General features: G+C 40.0%; 2 protein-coding genes across 3 annotated transcripts; one reads left to right on the top strand and one right to left on the bottom strand.

The window, feature by feature from the left end:
• Positions 1 to 401: 401 nt before the first annotated feature.
• LOC111333983 (arginine--tRNA ligase, cytoplasmic) lies at positions 402 to 11,109 on the bottom strand. The gene is made up of 14 exons (XM_088734167.1): positions 10,909 to 11,109; positions 10,668 to 10,823; positions 10,262 to 10,450; positions 9,043 to 9,132; positions 8,702 to 8,943; positions 8,026 to 8,146; positions 5,895 to 6,024; positions 5,676 to 5,780; positions 5,317 to 5,495; positions 4,608 to 4,717; positions 3,929 to 4,034; positions 2,772 to 2,885; positions 2,308 to 2,366; positions 402 to 1,573 (listed from the first exon to the last, which is right to left on the bottom strand). Exons 1-14 carry the CDS (start codon positions 11,107 to 11,109, stop codon positions 1,216 to 1,218), a joined length of 2,160 nt encoding a protein of 719 aa, XP_088590293.1. The 3' UTR covers positions 402 to 1,215.
• Positions 11,110 to 11,292: 183 nt separating this feature from the next.
• LOC111346237 (TBC domain-containing protein kinase-like protein) lies at positions 11,293 to 24,038 on the top strand. 2 transcript variants are annotated; one of them, XM_088734165.1, is made up of 29 exons: positions 11,293 to 11,485; positions 11,815 to 11,887; positions 12,149 to 12,263; positions 12,799 to 12,872; positions 13,119 to 13,197; positions 13,699 to 13,743; positions 14,108 to 14,195; positions 14,343 to 14,404; positions 14,505 to 14,566; positions 14,884 to 14,941; positions 15,160 to 15,253; positions 15,426 to 15,462; positions 16,055 to 16,165; positions 16,712 to 16,811; positions 16,924 to 16,976; positions 17,610 to 17,685; positions 17,871 to 17,906; positions 18,140 to 18,238; positions 18,523 to 18,585; positions 19,128 to 19,254; positions 19,837 to 19,887; positions 19,980 to 20,063; positions 20,149 to 20,234; positions 20,554 to 20,590; positions 20,784 to 20,945; positions 21,691 to 21,803; positions 22,117 to 22,280; positions 23,075 to 23,234; positions 23,651 to 24,038. In XM_088734165.1, exons 1-29 carry the CDS (start codon positions 11,293 to 11,295, stop codon positions 23,753 to 23,755), a joined length of 2,607 nt encoding a protein of 868 aa, XP_088590291.1. In that variant the 3' UTR covers positions 23,756 to 24,038. The 2 variants fall into 2 exon arrangements, 1 of the variants encoding a protein (XP_088590291.1); XR_015991985.1 differs by lacking the exon at positions 23,075 to 23,234 and having other exon boundaries at positions 22,117 to 22,764; positions 23,651 to 23,770.
• The last annotated feature ends 1,097 nt before the right edge of the window (positions 24,039 to 25,135 follow it).

Genomic DNA, 25,135 nt, shown 5'->3' with positions numbered 1-25,135 from the left:
TGAGATCTTCACGAGATCGTTGTTATTATTATCGCCATCGTACTTGTCACGGGATCCTGATCGATATTGTCATCGTACTTGTCACGTGATCCTGACCGTTATTGTCCTCGTAAACGTGATTATGATCGTCACATTCATCGCCTGAATCGTATTCACCGCTCTCTGTTTCATTTTGAGAGTGCGGTTGACGGCGATGATAAAACCACATGAATTAAAGATCCAGGGATTTGAAGTATACAGTAAGGTCACATGCATTTTTAAAACCGGTGGATGGTGGCCGTATAGGAAAAGTTGGGACTGAAATGTATTGCTTAAAATATTCGGAAATGCAGCAACTGTACAAAAGAATGCTAAGTAATTCATGACGTTTGACCCGTAACAAGATCACATAACAATATCACTATTAGTAAATACTTTCAATTTCAAAGAGATATCGTCTACGCTTGGAAAAATGTCAAGAGCTGAACTAAGGTTTCTAAAAGAAAGATAACAATCGTAACATGCTCTTGCCTCGGTCTACAACAAATTCCATATTTTCATTTCAGAAAAAAAAAAGTTTCTCTTTAGCGACTGGGAAGTCAACCCTGCAATACAGAACTGAGGACACCTAAAACGGGTGTGATATTTGCCTTCGAAATATAAAGATTAGAATATTTAGTAAATATACCCCTTCGGGCCGTGGGTTTGTCGGCTGATATTGTCCGCGGCTGCGAGATTGTCCGAAAAGTGAATATTTGGCCAAGAAGCGAAGTTTTGAGGGCAAATATGAAATTCTGAGGAAAATCTCAAAGCCAAGGACATTATCAGCCGACATACCAGCAAGCCAGAACGGAGTTTATTTATTTTATAACCCTCCCATTAATTTTCACATCGCAATTAAACTGCGCGTAAACACAGTAAAAAAGCCAGTGGTGATCTGATGGCGAATGGGCGTGTTTGACGCAAGCAAGCAAAAAAAAAAAAAAACCAGTTTGGTTTCCTTCCCTGTATATAGGGGAACGGAAAAGTTGAAACTCTTGTGTTGACTATGTTTCTTTTTCAAGGAAAAAATCGGAGGACAAATAACGACGCGGACGGGGGTTCTTGCGTGATAACTGTCCTGTGATTTTGCACCCCGTGACGTAAAGTAACCAATAAAATCGCGCCAAAAATAATGGGTGGGTTATAACTTTAGATAACACTGTTGTGAGCTTAAATGGTCTGTTAACGGCATGTTCACATTTTCGTGACCGGTTTAATTCCCAGAATGTAAAACGCAGTCTCCATGACGCGCGCGGTGGCCTCGAGAAGAAGCAGGCGTCCCATGTCCACCTTGATGACCTCGCCCGTTTTCCGGTCCTTTTCCACGCAGTAGCAGTTGTCGTAGAACTCTGTGAGAGTGGTGGCCATTTCATACATGAATTCGCATAGCGTATGCATCATCAAGTCGTCCAGAACGCGGCTAAGGATCTCGGGAAAGCGAATGATACACTTGCCGAGTTTCCACTCTTTCGGATGGTCCAGAGAAATCTCTATGTTGTTTAAACAAGACTCCAGACTCTTGCGGTCAATATTGGCCGTGCGCATGATGGATCTGAAAAAAAAAAAAACCAAAACGTAATGGTTGAGAGACACTCGAAACAATGCAGACAGCAAAAAAACCGTGTAAAGGTCTGGTATTTTACTACTGACCCACAAGGAAACTCGAAGTTAAACGAATTATTTGCTAGAATAACGTACGCTTCGATCACTGCGCACTACTTGTGTATTTTAACTCTTTAAACCCCAGCATCAGTAAGCATTTTCTCCATACTGTTCTCCATACATTTCCAGAGGTGCTGGTAAGGAGAATTTATTTACAAATCAAGAGCCTCTTAGGACGCTGGTCATTTTCTTTAATCTCGTGACCTTTATGTGTGATTCGCGGGTGATATTGTAAAGAAATTCGATGCTAGCCCCTCCTGAGGTTAAAAGGGTTCAAAAATTTTTCTACTAGTCACTTGCGCTCCGTGTTAATCGTCTCTTTACTTGATCTCCCTTAATCCTTTTTAGATTATATTTCTAATTTATTTTTTCTCTCTCTTACCAAACTCATATTTTGTGGTTTCCTTCCCTTCCACGGTAATTTTGCACGACCCAGAAAACAAATCAAATTTGCCATTGAGTAGATCCGATAGAAACAAGTTTTGCATATTGGTAGAATCGACAGCGTTGAAACCCATAGACGAAAGTTAGTGAAAAAAGAAAAATTCTGAGACAATTACCAAAAGAACAAAGTGTCCATAATCTCATACACTGGTCCATGACTGTAATGAAGATGACATTTACCTTATCCGAGTGTACGCGTACAGAAGATAAACTGCTGTGTTTCCTTTATCGTCCAACATCTGATGAGAGCAATGATTTCGATGAGACTCTATCATGTGAAGCGCAGCGTTTACAATTATTGTTATCATCCCATGCCCCCTGGATGAGAGGTAACTCCAACACAAATTCTTTTCAAGTCGCTGCGGCGACCAAAACAGCCGCAGATTGAAGCGCGACCGTAAAATTTAAGAATTTGCAATGGCCTTAAAAATACTTCGAATATGTCAACTCTTCTTCCACCCAAAACATGAAAGAGTTGACTAAGATAATTACGATTTCACAACTGAGCTTCTTTCCTGAACCATCGTCACGGCATTCTTAAAGCCATACATCATAAAGACAAGAAGTGCACGGTCAAAAGGTTTCATTTATCAACGGCTTAATCAAGACGCTCTCTTTTTGCTCATACGATTTATACGACTTACCTTATCGAATGAAAACACATAATCATTGACCCTGTTGTGTGAAAGATCTGCATATTTAACGCAGCCATAAGCTACAGCTTCCTGGGCAGCCTTTAACTCTTCGGGGGTCAGAACCTACAGAAACAATAAATGCGAAAGAAACAATACGTTCAAGTGTATCAACGAGTACATCAAGAATAGCCACGAATAATTAACATCTATTCACCTCAGTGTCGGTGGATAGTGGCGGATATATCCACCTCTAACCACCGACACTGAAGTAAATAGTTGTTTTAGTTGTTTTAGTATATACTGAAACAGTGAGATAATATACACCACCAAAAATTAATTTGAGTGATTTCTTCGCTTGTCACGGATGCAAAGCGGGACGCCATTTATTCCCGAGTTGCTCGGAGGTAAATAGCAAAGGATATTCGGAGTTTGACTAGCCAATCAGAACGCGCCTTCAACGCTATCCACTGTTTTAGCATATAGTAATAAAATTGATAACACAATTCAGTGTCCAAACGGATGCTCTATCGGGTTAAAGAGCCCGCGTGTAACTAGTATTGTCATGAAAGGAAAAAGAACGCATTTTTTTCCGGGTTCTATAATGTGATAAAGCCACCTGGGATGTTGGGAGAACACTCAGAAAGCTTAGAAATCACTCGCCTTCCGAGTGTTTCCCAACATCTCAAGTGGCTTTATCACGTTATAGAGCCAGGAAAAATGTGTTCCATTACTTAAGCAAGCCCGTCAAAAGAAGGTTAAAGATTATAGACATTCAAGGTGAATTCGCGACTGAATGTCGTAGGACCAAAGCCAACGTAATCAAAACAACCAGTCAGAAAAAGGTAAAATGCGAAAAGGAACCAATGAGAATTCAAGGCGAAAGCATGCAAAGTGTGTGCAGGTCGGGAAAGTGTGAGTAACGGAGTCACGATTGATTTATTTTTGCATCTGATTGGCTCAGAGGATGGCGCAAGTTTTCTTGACCAATCACTGAGCGAAGCTAAGGAAAACCAATGCAAAACCGACTACTTTTGACACTAAATGAAAAACATAACTCTGACAAGCAAGAGAACGCTCACAGAAACTTCAAGAAAAACGGCAGAAACACAAAACAAGTGACGAGAGCCGAAAAGATGGAATATCGCCTCACATCTAGAGAAACCAACCTTGTCTCGTTCCTTGTCCTTCAGCTTATCCAGTGACCTTTTAAGACCTTCGTCAAGCAGATCAATAAGTCGAATTGTGTCTCCGGAACGGGTCTTGAATTTCTTTCTACAAGAAAAAGAAGAGATGGTCAGAACCTGCTGTAATCTAAGCAGGGTACAGAGAACCCAAACGTTATAATTTCCTTTCTTACGAAAAATTTCCATCCGTATGAAACAACTTGACCCTTCTTTCTCGTGAGCCATGCGTCTTTCATCTTTGTGATTAAACCAGAAGTTACTGGCTATGAAAAGTAAGGAAGGGGCGAGGGGTGGTAGGGGAAGAAACGTGCGGCGAGGTACGAAGCATCACGACCGCAATAAGTGGCTTTCCCTGAGGAAACAAGAGAACAGCGAAGCCTAAAAGAAGAAATATAAATATGCCGAGCCAAAAAAAATTCAAATATAGACGGCAAAAACATGCAAAGGCAAAATTTTACCCTTACAAGTTAAAGGACTTCGGGAGCCAGAGCAGGATATCAAGGGGGGAGAGGGTCGTTCAATACTCCCGTCTAACTGTAATATTTACGGGCCGGCATACCATGACGTCTCATCTTTTTATACCAAGGAGTGGGGGGAAGGGGCTCATACATTCTCTACTGTCCCCCATCCCCCCCTGAAAAAAAAGCTCAGATTGACTTACTTGTCCTCGCCGAGAACGACACCAAACCCGACATGGTCCACTCGGGTCACTTTGGGATCATAAATACCTGCCTCTCTTGAAGCTCCAAAGATCAGTTTAAAATGATCTCCCTGGGATAAATGAATGCAAATAATGGCAGGTAATCATCCAGCAATGATATTGAGACAGGCTTTTCGTTCACTAAATTTCACAGGGCTTTATCAATTAAAACTATTTTGTTTTCTTAGGAAAACTTTTCTTATTGCTATTCTGTTAATTTTTTTTTTGGGGAGGGGTGTGGGGGATAAACTTTTTACACTGGTACTTTCTTGATCTTGAGCGCTGTTGATCAGAGTTTACTTGTAAAAACGAAAAGGATTATTTGGAAGAGGTAACAGTGTCAACGAAGCTAAGCTAAGTAACCTCTCGTTTTTAGTTTTTCCTTCTTGAATTCCGTTTCCATTACACCATCTTGAAGACGCATTTGATTGGTTGCCGTTATACCAAAACCAAAGCACTGGCCAATCAAAATCAAGGAAACATCACAAAGAGGCATAAGAACCAAACTGTCTGATGCGCGGGAAAAGCGTGAGTGACTATGCGGTTGGTGTCTGAGTGGCAGAGACAAGGCCACGCCTCAATCAAAAAGTGAATCCAAGTAAAACCAAAGCAATCCTGGATTCGTTTTCTCAATGAACATAAAAATGTTTTATGTCACAAAAGCCCTTACCTGGCCAGCATCAGTGACGTAAATCAGCCAGTCGCCATTTTCATCACGTACTCTCTGCTGCAGGGCCGCCATATCAGATGTATCGTATGTGAATCCACCGTCAGACTTGACAACGGTCAGCGGTACCTTATGTCCCTGAACAAAAACGACTTTGCGGCCTTCTTCTTCGATAACTCTCCCTGAAATAAAACACCACTGTTATGCGCGCTTTGTCTTCCAAACACCTTTACGAAGACAGGCCGATTCTGAAAGTGGACTACAGTTTAGGGAAGGCTGGGGCAATATCACTTGTCTGAAACACGTTTCCACCCAGAAAATGTAGCTAAGAGCACAGTAAAACACACGAAACAGTCACAAACCTTTCCGCTCAAGATCTGCGACAACATTAGGCATCATATCTTGATAAAATGACTCTCCTCGCTCGATCAGGGTGACATCCAGTCGCTCGTAAATTTTGTCAAACTCTGAAAGAAAAATATGAGTCTACAGCATTGGAATCAAACTGACACAGCCGATGACAAAAGTATTAGCCTGCACCGGAGTTTAAGGTTTGAATGAAGAGGGACAATTTTAACTACCTTGCCTAGAGACATCACAAATAAGATTCCAGGCTTTTGTAACATCAGGTTTACGTCCTTGTAAATCCACAACTCTTTGATAAGCCACCTTCTTAAATACTTCATCTTCATCAAATCTCTTCTTGGATTCCTGCAAAGTAAAATAAACAGAGGAAGTCTGATGGTATAGTCTCGTTGGCTGTATCATGTTGGTTGTTAAAGTGCTACTGAAACGTAATTTTCATATCCGAGATTTTTTGTAATATAATAGAGTTTGAACGTTATTTGCATACGCTGTGTACTTTTTTTGGGCCAACGCATAGGAGAAAGTACATTTTTAATCATTTGAAGTTGACCGGCTGAGATCAAAATTGGCGGCCATCTTGGCGCGGCCAAAACAGCCTTGTGACGTCACTGGTTGTGTACTTCTGTGAAAGAAGGGTAAAAGCATGGAGTGTGGCTTGCATGTTGGGAGGCCGAAAAAGAGGATTTCGGGCAAAATGCCATCCTCGTCTCATTCATCGACGGCCATATCGGCATCTTGGCTATCTGCGAGAGGTTCGCCTGGATAGGGAGCAAAATTCCCGACTGATATCGAGAACGAATCTCTACCAGTCTAATAGATTAATTGTACTTACAGACATAGGGTGTTATTTTGAAATTTTTTTGTTTTTTGAGGGGGAGGGGTGGGGGGGCTTCATAAATTTCTCCCTCTATAGAGGAGGGCTTATTAGATGGGAGGGCTTATTTGAGGGGAGGGCATATTAGAGGGGAGGGCTTATTAGAGGGGAGGGCTTATTTGAGGGGAGGGCTTATTAGAGGGGAGGGCTTATTAGAGGGGAGGGCTTATAAGAGAGGAGGGCTTAGTAGAGGGGATGGCTTATTAGAGGGGATGGCTTATTAGAGGGGAGGGCTTATTAGAGGGGAGGGCTTATTTGAGGGGATGGCTTATTAGAGGGGAGGGCTTAGTAGAGGGGAGGGCTTATTAGAGGGGAGGGCTTATTAGAGGGAAGGGCTTATTAGAGGGGATGGCTTATTAGAGGGGATGGCTTATTAGAGGGGAGGGCTTATTTGAGGGGATGGCTTATTACAGGGGAGGGCTTAGTAGATGGGAGGGCTTATTAGAGGGGATGGCTTATTAGAGGGGAGGGCTTATTAGAGGGGAGGGCTTATTCGAGGGGAGGGCTTATTAGAGGGGATGGCTTATTAGAGGGGAGGGCTTATTAGAGGGGAGGGCTTAGTAGAGGGGAGGGCTTATTAGAGGGGAGGGCTTATCAGAGGGGAGGGCTTATTAGAGGGGAGGGCTTAATAGATGGGGGGGCACTTAATAGAGGATTTACGGTACATGTAATCACAAAGCGCAATCAGAAGAAAGGAAAATACCTTAAAAAACCAATTAGAACTCAAAATATGACCAAAACCTGCCTAGAACATTGGAAAATGCAGGCAACCAAGTCATGATTAGTTTAAGTATTGCAACTGATTGGTTGAGAGAGTGGCAAACATTTTCTAGACCAATTACAAAACGAATCAAAGCAAAAACAATGCTATCCTGGATTATTTTTCACACTAAATTTGTACCCCAAATGAAATGGAAGTAAACTAAATTACAGGAATATCATTGCAGTCTGGGTGAGAGAAGTCCTGGAAATGAATGTTATCGGTACCAGTGCCTAATGTTTTCAATAACCTGAGTTCATATATTTTGAACTGCGGTTGTAGATACGTATGATGCACGATCCTCACAGTAGAGAATGCTATTTATGCAATAGCCAAAATCAGACCTGAAAAAAATCAGGCCTGTACGGGATTCGAACTACTGACCTCTGTGATACTAGTGCAGCGTTCTACCAATTGAGCTAACAAGCCAACTGGGAGCAGGCCGTTATGTTGATTCGTAATAAACCCGTGATAATAAATCACCCTGATCAGGTCTGATTTTCGCTATTGCATAAATAGCGCTCTCTACTGCGAGGATCGTGCATCATACGTAATAACCTGAGTGGAAGTCAACACGAGAGTCAACTGATGAATTGTTTGTCCATCAAGTATCTTAAAATAAGTAACAACAATTGAAAAATTTGCAGTGCAATCTTGGTCAGCAAGCTGTAGGAGGAATTGTAGAGATCTGGGTAAAAAAAGCATAATGTACCTTATAAAAAGCCTGCAGATCACCAATGGGTGGTGAAACTTGCAGATAATCTGGAAACTTGTCCTGGAGATGAGCAATAAGCATACCAAACTGTGTGCCCCAGTCTCCAATGTGATTCAGGCTAAAATACAAATAAAACATAAGAAGAAACTACAACCAAAGTTTGCTTGACAACACAGAATATTTCAAATCATTTTCACAGCATGAGCAGGAAATGAAGGTGGGTTTTTTTTCTTGCTGAATGGGGAGGTTTAGCAGTGGGCAGACTAAGCATTTGATCTGTGTCTTTGCTAGCAAAGCTGTGCTCCTAAAAGAATCACTGCAGGGGTGGATCCATGTTTTTTCTTTTTTTTATACTTGACCCTACATAAGTTTAAGAGTGTTTTGGGTTAAGTCAATCTTAGATACTTATGAAGTAATATGCTGTTCTGACATTGCAAGAATCTAGATTTAGACAAGCAGTAAACAAAACCTACAGGTCTGATGGAGGAAGTGAAGTGTGTCCCCTCCCCCCCTGCCCCCCCTTCTCCCCCCAGGGCATTCCTACTGGATCTGCCACAGAACTGGGTGCCTCAGGTTCTTATATCAACATATTAAAAAGGTCACCCAAGTAAAAAAAAAAGCTGCAGGAAGCAAATGCACACTGCAAAAGTACAGCTGTTGCCTGCTATCTCACCGTAACACATCGTGCCCAGCAAATTCAAGAAGACGACTCAAGCTTTCTCCAATAATGGTAGACCTTAGATGCCCAACATGCATCTCTTTGGCGATATTTGGAGAGGAGAAGTCAATCACACATCTCTTCTTGACCGGAACAGCAGGAGGCTGTGCTCCATTTGTAAGAATGTCTTTCAGCATTGTTGACACAAAGTTATGACTGAGACTTATGTTTATAAAACCAGCTCCAGCCACCTCTACCTGTAACAGAAAGGAGTTGAAAGAATCAGAATATTTCATTTTCCAATTACCAAAGAAGTTTTATTTTTAGCAAGTCTTTTCCTACATTTTTTAACTCACCTTTTGCATGAGATCATTCTGAGGTACATTTGCCAAAATTGCTGCAGCAATTTGACGAGGATTACTGTTGATCCCCTTGCTTTTGAGTATCTGTGGATAATAAAAGTAGCAATAGTTATCACAGACTGAAGAATTAATAGCATTCTAACAATCAAATCATGTAGCTGTCACCATGTACTGGAAATGAAGGGAATTTTTAAGTGAGCATTGCAAATAATCAGGGATTACATTACGTTGTCAATTGCTTCCCTTCCCTGTGTGATTGGTCAAGAAAACTTATACCACCCTCTAAACAAATCAGATCCAAATCTAAAACCAACTGCAACCTGTAACTTCAGCAAATGGACAGTGGTTTACCGTGGTCTGTATTCTCACTGACAAGAATAGCCATCATCACTGTGGTCAGTATGTGTGCTATGACTGGTAAATCTTGCAGTCCACACTTCACTGTACAGGCCATTTAATTCAAAAGTTTGTTTAATTAACCCTTTAACCCTTAGGAGTGACTAGTATCTAAATTCTCCTTACAATATGACCCTAGAATCAGACATTAAAGCCATGAGAACAAAGGAAATGATCACCAACTAATGGTGCTCTTGACTGTCAAAAAAATTCTCCTTGATGACAACCTGGCAAATGCTTACAGAACAGTATAGAGAATATGCATTCTGATGTTAGGGGAGTAAACAGTTACACTGAAATCTTCTCCTGCTATTTCAAACCAGAGATATAAGAATATCTTATTAACCAAGCGCGAGGGCCGTACTGGGAGAATATCGGCCCGAGGTCTTGACAGTACGGACTGAGTGCAGCAAGGTCAGTACAAAAAAGACCGAGGGCCGATATTCTTCCCGTACGGTCCTGAGCAAGCTTGGTTGATAAGAGATTTGTTATATGACTGAAGTTTGAAGGGACACAAGTGCGGTATCATTTGGGACCATTCGGGACAGTGCCCGGTCCAATACTGGCATTACTGAGAGATTGTTGACTGGCAATAAAGCATTTTGATTGGTTGATTTTAGTTATTGGCCCTCTGACTGCCCGAGTCATGTAATAATCTCTCCATCTGTACTATAACGTTACAGAAGCTCTTTTTTTCCGCTCAGATTTATGGCCCAGGCGAAACCCTAAAAACGTGGTCTATAACTTGCAGTGAAGACCTTGAACTCAATTTGTAATAGGCATTTAATATGCGAGACACCAAAGTAATTTGCATCACCTGGTTAATTGCCATGGCACTGTTACACTGGTAGTCTCCAAACTTTTCACCCTGGGAGGCCTGTACCATGACAGGAGCATCTGGCAGATCAGGAAATGTTTGTGCAATAGCTTTTTTAAACATTTCATTCAGAGTGAACTGGCAGTTGGTCATTATCTTCTTGGAATTGGCTTTCTCTTCCTCAATGCTCTGAAAAAGAGAATGTTCAAAACAAACTAAAAAGAACGTCCTCATGACAATGGTGGTCCTGGAGAATTTCTGATCATGAAAGAAAGAGGAATTGTTCTCTTGTTCATCTGAAAGTACGGTGGATGTGGATCACAAGCAAACGCACATAACTTTTGTACAATGTCGAATTCATTCAGGGAAAATAAGTAACTGCGGAGCGAGTTGGAGTTACTCTTACACGCTTGAGGGTCTCCACTTGGTATTTGAGCTTGCTGTTCTCAGTAAAAAACTTTTCCAACTCCGGATCACTTGCACTTTCACTGGATTCATTCTCGGATACAACACAATTTTGTAATGCCTCAATTTTCCTCTTCAAACTCGTTATTTCATCCTCCTGATATATATAAAAACAGTAGAGGTTATATTAAGAATACAGCAATGCAAGGGAATGCTCGAGGGAGCAGGATAAGAAACCTCACCGCTGTTTTTGCGCGTTTAGAATATTCTTCGACTACACTGCCGTCCGCCATGTTGTTGTTCGTAACACGTGGATGTTGTGACACGTGAAAAACTCTGATTTGTGAAAACGTGAAATTTGCGTGGAAGGCGCTGGAAATCACTTGGAAAGCCTTCTTAGAACTAAGAGGAAATAACTTCCGTGAAACAATAAAAAAATTCATTCACTGATGAAATGCTCGAAGATTAATTTCTTTAGCCGGGTTACAAAGCCCTGGGTGGTTACCAACTATAAACAATATGGCGAACGTTCGTATTGCCTGGGAGTGATTGGGTTTTATGACGGTTTCATTCGCTTTAAAGGCAATCTAACGTATTATGTTCATTGATGTAAAAACTTGAAGAAAATGGGTACTCTTGGCCAAGCGCAGATTGGAATTTCGACGTTTTTTCCGTGTCCCCATCCAACAGATCAGTGCGGTACAAATGGACTTCCCCTCACTCCAAATTCCATCGTGATCATTGGTCGGTTTCAGCGATTGAAAACTCTTTGCCATCAAAATGTATGTCAGTATCTGGATATCATCAGAGCCAAACATGGTGAGACAATAACTCTTGGAAAATGGTCAAATATCTACTTAGAAACCTCAGAAACTTCCCTCGAGAGCAGGGAAGAGAGGAGGGGGTATGGGCCCCGAGAGGGGGAGCAGTTGTGCCAGTGTACCACCCTGTTTAATGCATGAGGTTTGAGCATTAGGCATGCAATTATTACACTACAAAAACATAATTTAGTGTGGGTCTAGATAGCACACACTTGTTTATGCAAAATAAAGGGATGTGAACTTCAACACCCGCAAAAATTAAATGACTGTTGATTAATTGCGGTGATTTAGCAAAATCACACTGTTGACTTCTTGACATCTTTACAGAGAGGCTTATAGTTGCTGAGGAGTATTATCCTGAAAATTTACAGCTTGCTTTGAAAAATGGTAAAAAATTTAGGTGAGTTTTTTAGCAGATCATTGGCTTACACTTAATTGAGGTATCCTTAAAAGAAATCATCCACACACCTTGAGAGAATTTCCCCTATTACAGTAGGTCATCCACAAGCTTTATTCCTCACAAGATACGGTGATAATAATTACCAGTAACACTGCATTTTTGAAAAAAAATATTTAAAATGTTTGACAGTTATTTTCAAGAGTGTTTGAATCTAGATGTTATCAATTAATCTTTAATGATCATGTAATTTTTATCTTGCAGTTATACTGATATCAAAAGAGTTGCATTTGAAGTTGTTCAAGGTCTTTCCTTTCTCAATGAACAAGGCATCGTTCATAGGAATTTGTCCCCGGGTAACATAGTATTCACCCCAAAGGTTAGGAACTTTACAATTCTTGGTCATGATCGAATGTCTTTTTAAGTATTGGGTAATAGTTTTGTTATATGATCCCAGTGTTGGTGCAATTTTTTTGCTGCACTGAATTCCAGTCCATTCAAGTCCCACTATTTCCATTACAAATGAATAAAGAAGGTAAGTTTCTCTAGAACCTGTGGTGCTGCGCCGGTGGGAGTAACAAGGTAATATTGGTTTTATCAACTCAGTTGATAAGTTGGCCACTGTTAAGAGTTTCAAAGCTGAAGTTTTGAGTGTTAGCCCTTCATCAGGCTGAAAGAAAATATTTCCATGACAGTTTGCTTTACCTATTTACACCCGTTGGTGGAGAGAGGCATGGTGAGATTAAACTGTCTTATTCAAGAAAACAACTGAAGTGACATGACTGTGGTTTCAATCCAGAGCTCTTGATCAGGATCTAGTAAGCTATAGCATCTTAACTGCTTTATATTTTAGTAGGTACTTAAGGTCTGTTTATCTTTGTAGAGTAATAATGAGAACATCTTTTTTTTTTCAGGGTCAAGTCAAATTATCTAGGAGTTGTTTATATCATATGACTGGTTCGGGGGCTCGAGTAGCATTTCCAATTGGGTGAGCTGTATTTCAGTTAGTGCTCTATGTACATGTTTGAAGGAAAATGGATATGAAAGATGACAATGACAAAGATTGAAAAGTTACAAGTAACATAGAACTAATAAATGGTTAAAGCTACTAACTTTGATTATCCTTGAAATTAAAAGCGTGGCTTGCTTATTTAATGACTGAAAAGTGATATTCTCTGTGATGCAAAAAATAAGTATTTCCTAGCTCAAAGCATATTAATTTTTTTTTGTGCAGTTGTCCAGCATTCATGGCTCCTGAGGTGGTTTTAGCAGGCCAAGGCCTCTCTCCTGTATTTGGACCATCAGGACCCAAGGTAGGTGTTACTTACACTAAGTTCTAAAGTGGTGTTGTTTTGGAGTTGTAATTGTTGGGCCCACTCTAAAAGAAAAATGCCAAGCTAAAAAGGGTGTTTTGGAATGCTTCTGATTGCTTTTCAGTGAACCCTTTGACCCCCAAAAGTGACCAGCATCTAATTTCTCCTTACAATTTCATCCCTGAATCAAACATTATGGTCATGAGAATAAAAGAAATGATCACCAACTAAAGAAGCTCTTGATTGTTAAACAAATTCTCCTTGTCAGCACCTTCAGAAATGTATAGAGAACAATATGGAGAATATACATACTGATGCTAGGGTATAAAGGGTAAAAGAATAATGGAAAGTACTTAGAATAAAGTATTGAGTAAAAAATACAAATCAAACCAGTTTGATTCATTTTGACTTGAAATTTTGAACTTCTGATGCACAACATGACTTTAAACTTGCATATTGATTACAAGTTTGAGACTTTTTTGCCATTTTGCTTTATTTTAGGTTGATGTTTGGTCTTTAGGAATGGTTTTGATTTACATGATATTGGTAGGTACTGATTTCTTTTTTAAAAAATTAACCAATATTATTTTTATTAATATTACAATTTATAGGTTGATCATGATTTTACCAAGACCCTAGGTTACAGCACTAAATCTATGTATATGTGCACAACCCTTGCAGTAAAGCACTATTTAAGCAATAGTGAAGGTCAGACCTGAAAAAATTCAGGCCTGTACGAGATTTGAACTACTGACCTCTTCGATGCTAGTGCAGCCAACGCTCTACCAATTGAGCCAACAAGCCAACTGGGAGCAGGCCATCAAATTAACTAAATCTGTTACAAACGTAAAGTGAATTGTGTGCGTGGTGGGAACATCATTCTGCATATCACCTTTTTTTTATTTCTTAGGAAGGATCTCTTTGGGCAAGTGAATCTGAAAACAATCACATACAAAAGATTTTTTTAAAAGTTCTTTCTCTTGTGAAAGGAGTTCAAGGTGGGAGTATTGCTATGTTATAGAAAAACTTCAATCGGTTTATTTGTTCATGATAAATTAGATAACAGAATTGTTTCAAATTCCAAGTCAATCTATATAGTCCTTTTTTCCTGACCATGTTTTTCTCTTTTGAATAATTTCCTTCAGATTCTTCAAGTGAAGTTCTTAAACTTCTCTTTGATGACAGCCATGCACTGGGAAAACTCCAGGTTAGCAACATTCAAGAGGAAAATACATTTAAGAATTCTTCTTTGTATTTAATTTTATTGGTTTTCAAAGTGAGCATTGTTTTGTCTTTCTTTCCTTTAGGAAATTCCTTCAGATTTGTCTTCTTTTCTGAGAATTTGCCTAACAGTGGATGTTACTAAGAGGTTTATTTTTATTTATATGTCTTTTACTTACTTTTTTTTATTTATTTACTTTACATTTGTTGATGAATGCTGACATGTATACAAAAATATACTTTGATCCACATGCTGAGTAACATGAAAGTGATAGCACTACTTCACTCACATTTTTCCCTTTACAAATCACACCAGATAAGTGTAAACCTAGGAAGTTCATCAGATCTCTGACCCCTAAGATAGCGAGAGTACTTGTCAACTGATCTCCAATTTAATTTTATTTTAATGCTGCAAATTTGAACTTGATAAATGAAAAGGTGTTCATTAAATGTTTTTTTTCCTAGGCCTATTCCGTGTGAGTTACTGAATCATGAAGTGTTTGCCGACTTTGATAAAGGAAAGGTAATTCTTAGCAGGACTCCTGTTTGAAAGGGCAGGCAGTGTCATTCAACAAATACATTGCACTCACAGTGTTTACTCCTTGAGTCTCCAGAGATGTTTAAATTCAACCTAAAGTGCCACGGCTATGTCTTGTGTAACTGTCTAATTTTAAATTGTCAGTGACTTGTCTATGTTGTGCCTCATCTATATTGTAAAGATAACTTCATGGTTTCCACTAGGTGAAACTAACCAATGGATTTCAAAAATTTCCTGCTGCGTTCAACTTAAAAGAACTTCCTGTTGGTGATTTTCAAACTGATGATCTATTAAAAGGTAAGTTGGCAAGATGTTGGAAGACGATTACAATTTTTTATTAAGGAGACATATATATAGCTTTATTGCTCTTAAATTCTATAGTCACGAAAACCTCGGGAATGGCATTCTAGGTATCGTGAGTGGTATGTCTGAGGTTTAGGTTCACGTTCTGTTTCTTGTTCCTCAACAGTTGTCGACGATGACGAAGATGATCTCCTTTCTGAGAGGTTAGATTGGCATTCTAATCTTTGAGTGAGTTAGGCAAACAGCATTCACAGGCAAATCACTTAGAATGGGAACATAGTGACTAGCATCTAATTTCTCCTTACAATATCACCCCTGAATCAAACATTAAGGTCAGGAGAATAAAGAAAATGATCACCAACCAAAGAAGCTCTTGATTGTTAAACAAATTCTCCTTGTCAGCACCTTAAAAATGTATAGATAACAATTTAGACTACAAGCAGTCCCTCCACGGCGAAGTCCGTCGTGCGAGTAAAAAAATCCGCAGTTAAAAAAAAAAAAAAAAAAAAAAGGTTAGCGCGCCGCGGGGAACTCTTGGAGTGACGCCGATGCGCCTCACTCATAGAGCTCCCACTGCACATCCGCGTCACTGAACAGTTCCCAGCGGTGCGTTAACATCAATTTTTTTTAACTGATCTTGTTTTACTCGCGCGACAGACTTCGCCAAAAAGGAAGGACTACTCGTAGTCTAAGAACAGTTTAGAGAATATACATACTGATGTTAAGGCGTAAAGGGCTAATGTTCAGCTGAGTTTAATCTTATTGTAATAACGTTATTCTAACTTGTTTCTTTAGGCCGTTATACGAGGTGTATCATTTGTGGAGACTGGCTGGAGGAGATATGGAAGGAGAACTGAAGAAAAGAGGACTTATTAAGACAAAGCCCCCAATAATGACGCTTCCAGTGTATGTGACTAATAAATAAAGGCTGATAGTTTTGAAAGAAACTGTTTGGGGCTGCGTCGGTGGGAGTAACGAAATAATTTGGATATAATTATCAACAAAGTTGAAATGGTAAATTGGCCACCGTAACGATTACAAAAGCTGACGTTTCGAGCGCTAGCCCTTCGTCGGAGCGAATAGAGGAATTGTGAGTTGTGTGTGCTTTTAAAGGCAGAAAATGGAGCTACTTTATTGGTGGGAACATGGCAACGAGAAAAACAAGAATGTGACTAATACGCTACCAAAAATTTAACCATTAGATTGTGGGCCCAAGATTCGTATCACGTGAGAGTTGATCTGAGCAAAGCTCTCACAATCTATCTTGCATAGAAGTTTTCTTCGTGAACATTTTGTTTGTTCCATTAACCTTGCAGTTAGCGCTTTCTTTTGCTACCAGCCTCAGCATTTAACAGCGCTTTCACTGATTAAACTTCAGTTGCCATGACGAAAAATTATTAAGATCATTTCAGTTAAATAGTGATTAAAATCAATTCTTGTTGACTTTTGCAGCATTCTACTTCACACAGGAGAGGAGCTTGGAATGGAAAAAGATCGAGTGTTACTCTTGGATGAGACAGTAGTTCCTGCATCAATGACACAACTTAGACAGGTAAAATGAACTGAAAATACAGAAAAACACACAGACAGGCTAGATTAAATGATTTCTTTTACAGCAAGAGCTTCTCTTTATACTCAGTTATGTGCAATAATTTTATTTTCAGAGGCTCAAGCATGTGGACCCTTCTGTATATTTCCCACTCATTGAGGAGGATGAGTAAGAAATAGTTTCACCCGTTTTTCACTTCGCAAAAATAATACAATATGAAACTGAAACTTTTAAAGGAAAGCCTCAAATATTTAAAAACACGAAAAACTTGATCGTTTAGTCTGATCGTCCGGGTAAGAGTAGTTCTAAAAAGGACAGTTGTCCGTAGTAGGGACTGATGTGATAGAAACCCTTAGAGAAGTCATCGTCAGAGTTAACCTCGTTCCCAAGGCTTCTCATCTTCCCGCCCCTCCCTCGCTCCAAGGGGGCGAGTAGATGAGAGACCCTGGGAACGAGGTTACGTCAGAGTCGAGTGAAGAGTTGTTGTCAGTCGAGTGTTTTAAAATTCTCCACGCGTGACATGTTGAATTTCTGTGAAAGGCTTCTTCTTTGCAATAGACTTTCATCGCTTCGACGAGCTGCACAAATTTAGACCATCTCCTTTAGTGTTTACTTTAGGAAAAATGTACGCTATGCCTCTTCATACAGTTACGTTATGTTACAGAAACAAAGCTAAACTGCAGCAGAAAAAGCTGGATCAGGTTTACTGTAGGTACTTTCGACCGATATATCGGCCGTTATGCCATTCAGGCTTTGTAACTGAAGCTTTTTTTTTTCCGTCTTTTTTTGTATCGATATCAGTCCATCCTCCAGATATGCTCTTCTCGACACCGCGGACCTTCCCTTGACAATTAGAGAGACAACTGTGGATTACCAGGTAGAGTGAACTTTGAGTTCAATAAAGCACGTGAAACCTGCGTGTAATGCGCGTGTAACACACAGAAACTACACGCGTTTTACGCGCGTAAGCTGCAGCAGTACACGTCAGCAACACTATCCCAAGTGAATGGCTATTCTTTTTATTAAAAACTAGGTGTGACTAATACCGGTGTGTTTTTTTAGTTCCACAGAATTGTCCTGTTTCAAAGACTTATGGAGGTAGGAAAAATCTTGAAATGCACTACAGAAAACAATAACATGTTACAAGTACTTATATTTTTGTGAAATGTCGACTTTGAAAGTATTTCCTTAATTATTTATCTTCTCGTTTTGTGAATTAGAAAGAGCTTTCGCGTCAGTGTATGGTGTTCTTATTTATATTAGACTGTAAGAAATTTCATGTTTGATAACTGAGCACTTCAATTCTAAAAAACTGCATTTTCCTATCATAGGGTTATCCTTACACAAGAGATCGTATAGTACGAGAAGCGAGAATAGACATTCCCCCTTTTCTTAGAGGGAAGATATGGGCGGCAATTTTAGGAATTCAGGTGAGAATCAGAGGACAAATTTCCTTTGCTACGCCAAAGAGGGTGGCAGACGAAAAAGTAGAATGCTACGTCATGGACGGCGGCTCAATCCCTGACTGGGTTATTGTGTTATGTTTTTGAGAAAATTAACAACATCGAAAGCATCGTTTGAATAAATGGAATAAGAAAGGTCATAAATTTTGCGCTCATAACAAGGCGATCCAATGTCTATTTATTTCATTCCTGGGCCCAAAAACGTGTTATCTTTCTTTTTCTTAAAGTAGACTTGTTCTATTTGTCTTCAGGGTGATATCCAAGGTACATATGACGCTATTGACAAGGAGTCTTTCACTCAAACAGACAGACAGGTGTGTCGGTCAATCCAGCTCAGCCTGGTTAAATGGCCTAAGAATTTTGCCATTTTTCCTTTTGAGGTTTTTCTCTCGTATTCTTCCAAGAAAACATATTGCGAGTATAGTAAGGATTTTAATAGGAATATTCCTAATGTTAAGCCTTTCATAAAAGTACTTGATGAGAAACCGAAGCAAAGAAATACTGTTGAAGCAAATGTAAAATCCGAAAATTGTGAATACCCCGTAAAACTGAATCATGATATACTTCGATGCAACTTGTCTAACTATAATTTGAATATATCAACAAAGTTGAAATGGTAAATTGGCCACCGTTACGATTATGAACAAAGGCTGATACTGCCATCAGTATCAGCCTTTATTCATTTGTATAACTATAGCTGTAATAAAAGTCCTCTCTAGTAGATCTCGACTTTTTCACTGATATTTTCAATCTATCATTTACTTTCTTGTGCTCTTGATTCCACCACCCGAAGATTCTAACGCGAAGGAAGACTTTTTTCAAGTCTAATGATTTTTATCTGTGCATTTTTTCTCAGATTGAAGTCGACATTCCCCGATGCCATCAGTATGACGAACTACTGTCTTCACCCACAGCTCATGAGAAGTTTAAGAGGATTTTAAAGGCCTGGGTTGTGTCTCATACTAGCTTGGTCTATTGGCAAGGTAATCAGTTTAGAGCGCTGTTCGATTAAGTGTAGTGGTACCAAAACAAAAATAATGACAACGGCGAGGAGAACAATAGAGAATACTACAGAAAGTCTTTCAATACTCAAGTAACAACGTATAAACTACCTAAAGCGCGGAAAAACGCGAGTGAGCACGTCGACATTATTGGTTTTGGCTTTGCATCTGTTAGGCAGAGGATGCTTTTGGTTCTCGGCGTCGTTTAAACGAAACTATTCTGAACAAAGTAATCACTTGATTTAAGAGTAGTTTTCAATTGATTATCTAACGTGATCCTGAGTTGCTTTGGTTTTGCTGTACCTCGCTCTGTGATTGGTCCAGAAACCCCACGCCATCCTCTCAACCAATCAGGTACATAACTTAAAACGCTCGCGACTTGGTCGCCCGCGTTTACCCGCGTTTCAAGCAAGTTGCCGTTTTTACTTTGAGTTCTCATTGGTTATTGATGATGTTTATCTTTGTTCTGATTGGTGGCTGTGGTTACTTTGGTTTCAGTTTTTCCACAAAAGGTTTCAATACCGCTCTATAACCGGATATTGATTGTTTTTTCGCATTTTTCAGGTCTGGATTCTCTCTGCGCGCCTTTTCTTTCACTCAATTTCAACGACGAAGGTAAGAAAACCAAACGTCAAAAGAACTCAGAATGATACAGGTTCAAGCTGAATGTCGTGCCTGACCATTGCATGATTTTTTTACCTTCACAGCTCTTGGATACGCTTGTCTGGCTGCGTTTATTCCCAAATATCTTCATAATTTCTTTTTGAAGGACAATTCAGCCATTATACAAGGTGGGTTGTCCTAAGTCATTTTTAATGATCTTTTGCTCCATTTAAAAAAACCCCTAATAGTGCAGTTATTCTATTTTCTGGGCAGAATATTTGGCAGTGTTTTCTCAGCTGATCGCCTTTCATGATCCTGAGCTTTTTAACCATCTCCATGAAATCGGATTTATCCCAGAGGTAAATATGACTTATAAAACAATAATTGTTATACCTCCCAGCACTAATATGTTTTCTGATTAGGGAAGCACGTGTCACATGCCATGGGTGTCATAACCTTCCGATAGCTGTACGGTGTCTCTGATTGGTGGTTATTAATAAATGCAAAACTCATAGCAACCAACCATGGGCATGGCACATCTGTTTTTTATTTGTCGGGTCCAAACTCTTCACTCTTTCCATCTCTCGGCGGGAGGAAGTTGTGACACTATGATGATACCATGCTATTGTTATTGTTATAAAATCTATTATCATTGGTCTGTTGTTTTTTTCTCCACAGTTGTACGCAATTCCATGGTTTCTCACTATGTTCTGCCGTAAGTATTCGTGCAGATTATTTGTCAAGAAGACTTTCTTTTAACACAACTAATTCAGAGCTCCAATGCATGAGATTCCCATCAGGGGATTGCAATACTTCTTATCGCTTCATACTGTGGAAACCATTGTGAGCTCCCGCTTGACTGAAAAGCAGACCTCACCTTCCATCTTTTCCCCCTTTTTATTTTTCAGACGTGTTTCCTCTTAAAAAGATATTTCACCTTTGGGACACTCTGTTGCTAGGCAACTCATCCTACCCACTGTGTATTGGTGTCGCTATACTGGAGCAGCTACGTGAGCAGCTACTGTCGTTTGGTTTCAACGAATGTATCCTTCTGTTCTCTGATATGCCAGGTAAGGTGTTTCCATTCAATGAGTTCTCCTGCTTGTCTTCACCAGCGGATGGAGCATGATTATCGGAAACTCTTTGCTCTTAGACCTATACGCCCTTTTTGTGTATATTGTGAGAGGGAAATTATTAAAAAAAGTATATTTAGTTATACTTCTGTAGAGTATATTTACAGAAGTATATTTAGTTTCGTCTCTTCTACTCTAAAGGTTACATATAGTAGCACAGTAGTAGCATTGGCTTAGTCCAACGAACCTACTCGCTCTTGCTGTCAAAGGTCATCGCGGTTTCCGTAGCAATGAATCAAACAGGATTATTGTAACTAGCCCCGCCCGTATCTCTCTACCATTTTAATAAGTTATCTCTCCTTGGTTAGATGGGATAAGTAACTGAGTGAGGTGTTTACCTAGGAACACAACAATTACGTATTGAGTGGGCAGAACTTGAAGTTCGACCTCTTCAATTATAACAGACATTATTATCCAACTGTGTTTCGTAGAGTACAAATAACGCGCGAGACAATACAAATATCCGCGAAATTCGCCCGCACTGAAATAAAAATTTGGCGCGTTGATGATAAATCTCTTATTAAACGTTTTGTTGTGTGGTATCGCTGAGTATTTTTACTCGTTGTTTGTATTTTTACTCGCCCTACGGGCTCGTCACAACTGGTAAAAATAGTCAGCGATACTACACAACAAAACGTCTAGTAAGATATATGTATTTGTTATCTTATCTCTTGCATTTCAGGAGTCGACATTGATCGAGTGGTGCGAGACGCCAAGAGGATTTTCTGTAACACTCCGCGTACAGCTTCAATGAGACGACATGACAGAATGTATTACGATCCAAATGTAAAACATGTAAGGCTTGAAAGTTATCCCAGATCGCGTCGGTTTCGCTTTACTTGGCTCTGTGTGTGATTGGCCCAGAAAACTCGTGCCACCCTCTCGACCAATCAGATGCAAAACGGAAACCAGTCGCGTTGTTGTCGCCCACGTTTTCCCGCGCTTGGTTATTTTTCTTTGAGTACTCATTTGCCTTTTGCGATTTTGTCCGTTTGCGCTCATTGTATAATCTCTGAGGTGAACTTTTTTCCCATAAATTTCAAAATATATTTGTGACACAAACTTCTTTATCAGCGAATTTTGCAATATTTGTTCCTCTTCCCTTTAGGAGAAAGAGTTTATTCCGCTATCACAGCTCAAAGCTGAAATCTGTCCCCGGATATCCGCTCAAGATCTCGTTCACATTTGTGAATTGGACGAAAACGGAAGTGCCAGAGGCCCAAGAAAAACCAAGCCTCGTGGTCTAACCGTTGATGTCAGGCCGGCGGAGGAGTATCCTTGCTTCAGTAACATTTGAACAATTTATAGTCATAGATATGGGCAAGAGAATCAGTTTATAGGTTTAAAACTGTGGGTAACATGTGATAGTGCAGTCTGATCGTCTGGGTAGGTGTAGTCCTGAGAAGGACAATTTTTCTGCGACTCTTAAACTGATACGTATGATGCACGATCCTCGCAGTAGAAAGCGCTATTTATGTAAAAGCGAAAATCACTAGTATCGCAGAGGTCAGTGGTTCGAATCCCGTACAAGCCTGATTTTTTTTTTCAGGTCTGATTTTCGCTATTACATAAATAGCACTTTCTACTGCGAGGATCGTGCATCATACGTATCTGCAACCGCAGTTCAAAATATACGAACTTCATATATTCATTGCATCTGATTTATCATCACAGGTTTATTACGAATCAACTTAACGGCGTGCTCCCAGTTGGCTTGTTAGCTCAATTGGTAGAGCGCTGCACTAGTATCGCAGAGGTCAGTGGTTCGAATCCCGTACAGGCCTGATTTTTTTCAGGTCTGATTTTCGCTATTACATAAATAGCGCTTTCTACTGAGAGGATCGTGCATCATACATACCTACAACCGCAGTTCAAAATATATGAACTTCATATATTCATTGTATCTTAAACTGATGTTATACGCGTTAGTTTTACGGAGACTGACCACCTCATTTTAAGACGCGTAACGACGAAAGCTTGTCTGCATTAGCGGATTTACTCAATAGGTAGAAGAAGCGATAATTTTTAGCTGTGTTTTCCTTGATCCATTATCTTTCAACGTAAAGATTCGCATGCGGCCAAATTCCCGAGAGTGTCAACATTCCTTACAATCAGGCGTTCCTTGAAGAGGGTGGACTGGCTCCATCACCGGCGGCAAATACACTGATCAGCTTCAAAGGAAGAGTGATTATTGTTGCGGGAAATCGTAATAATTACCCTGCTAAGGTAGAATAAAGCTGACTTGTTATGGAGCCCCCCCTCTCCCCTCCCTGCTCCCCCCCCCTAGTGATGCAGTGATACAGCTGGTAGAATGAGCGCACGATACGTTTTTCGCGTTCCAAGCGATTCATAGTTGAGTGTCAAAAATGATTCGGAACCGCAGTGGTTTTGCCTCACGTCGCACTGTGATTGGTCCAGAAATCCAGCGCCGCTTTCTCAACCAATCAGGTACAAGACTTCAACCAATTGCGACCTTGTTGCACGTGTTTTCCCGCGCTTCGCGCAGTTTACCGCTTTGCATCCAGATTCCCAAAAAATTTCGTGATATTTTCCTTCGTTCTCAGAAACACCTTTGGTTTTGTGAAACTCAGTCCAAAAACGCACGAGGCCAAAGATATCTTATTCTTTTATTCTCTAAACAGGTCGGTACCGAGCTTGTTCAACTTGGATTTTCGAGGGTTTGTGTCTTGGAAGAACCAGGTTTGACAATTCTTCGCACTCGCGGACATCTCACGGTTCCAACTTGAGTAGCTGTGGACACGTTTGACTTGGAATTCTCGTCTTCGACAAAGTTTCAAAAACCCGCCCTACTTCCTTGAGGACATTTTCAGCCTTCGGTGTGGTAGCTCTCACTCAGTGAAAATGTTTACGTGAGCATGAGTCGTTGCGTAGTGCTAAGGAGAGTTACGTTATCGATAAAAATTTCAGGCTCAGTACTTGGATATCGAAATTAGTCGAACGGAAAGTAAAAATAGCTCTGTAATAGTTATGTTAGACACTTTATTGAGATTAAAAATATCATTTTCTCGATGTTTGAACTTCAATCCTATGTAAATTTATGAATAAAGTAAATTTCTCAGGAAATGATGACTTCATGTTTTTCTTCTGGAAAAGGCAAACGTCAAAGGGTCACACTAGATGTATTTCGCCAAGGAAGCTGTTTCTTAATGCTTATTTGGTAGGTTAAAAAAAGGGCATTGGAGTCTATAAAATAACCGAAACCCAAGAAGGAAAAACCGTGAACCACATTGGATACCAAATCCGAAAACCCATTGGTATTTTTGACGAAAACCGAAAACGGAGAATCCGCAAACCGAATGAACGCGAAGAACGCGGACAACTTGAACTGCACCCAGCTAAAAGCTGGCTGCACGACGTCTTTCTGGCAGGCTCTTAAGAAGAAGTTTTTGTTTTCTTTCGTTGCACCAATTGAGGATATCCGCCTCAACATCCTGATTTTAGGTAAATGTACGTCGTTTTTGGCACTTACTTCAGGTGTGGAATGGTCTAGAGTGGCCTCAGTAGACGAGAAAAGTGGTTTAAATCTACTAGGAAAACGAAGGGAACTGATGAACAATATATTACTTACTTCAGAAGACAACCTTTGTGACGATGAAGCAATGATAAGATACATTGAACCAGGTTTTGTAGTTTCTAATTAAGACAGAAGCTCTATCACGCAAAGTTAATTTTAATTTAATTTAGTTTAATTTAGTCCATTTTCACTGCATTAAGTTTTGCAGTGGGGAAGGACTAGAAAGGAACATAGGAACCATTCGTGCTAGTCCACCCTCCCACCCATCCCACCCCAGGGGAGGACATCCATCACACAGTAATCTCGTGTGTGGGAAATTAACGTCTCCTACCCCAACCCTGCAGGAGACGGGACCTCCATTTATGCGTCCCTATCCGAGAAGACTAGAATATCTAACCATTTCTTGATGTTATAGAAAGGCAGCAAATTCTTCTCAATCATTTTAAGACCCTGAGTGTTGGTCCGGCCGGGGCTCGAACCCTCGACCTCCCGCACAACAGTCCAGCGCTCTATCCATTGAGCTAACCGGGAGGCGGTTTAGAGCATATTGTTTACACAAGTTTAGAGCATATTGTTTACACAACCGGAAGAG

Source organism: Stylophora pistillata, chromosome 9, assembly GCF_964205215.1.
Source record: "Stylophora pistillata chromosome 9, jaStyPist1.2, whole genome shotgun sequence".
NCBI lineage: Eukaryota > Metazoa > Cnidaria > Anthozoa > Scleractinia > Pocilloporidae > Stylophora > Stylophora pistillata.
The sequence above is the reverse complement of the archived record's forward strand: the minus strand, read 5'-3'. Positions and strand labels throughout refer to the sequence as shown.

Excerpts from the sequence above, each read along its gene's own strand:
- LOC111333983 (XM_088734167.1), bottom strand. The coding sequence starts at position 11,109 with ATGAATTTTTTTATTGTTTCACGGAAGTTATTTCCTCTTAGTTCTAAG. Across the intron at positions 8,147-8,701 it reads GCTGGGCACGATGTGTTACG|CCTGAATCACATTGGAGACT; the intron begins GTGAGATAGCAG and ends TTTGTATTTTAG. Across the intron at positions 2,367-2,771 it reads ATGTGTTTTCATTCGATAAG|ATGTTGGACGATAAAGGAAA; the intron begins GTAAGTCGTATA and ends TGCTCTCATCAG.
- LOC111346237 (XM_088734165.1), top strand. The coding sequence starts at position 11,293 with ATGGGTACTCTTGGCCAAGCGCAGATTGGAATTTCGACGTTTTTTCCG. Across the intron at positions 11,486-11,814 it reads TATCATCAGAGCCAAACATG|AGAGGCTTATAGTTGCTGAG; the intron begins GTGAGACAATAA and ends ACATCTTTACAG. Across the intron at positions 20,064-20,148 it reads CAATTCAGCCATTATACAAG|AATATTTGGCAGTGTTTTCT; the intron begins GTGGGTTGTCCT and ends TTTTCTGGGCAG.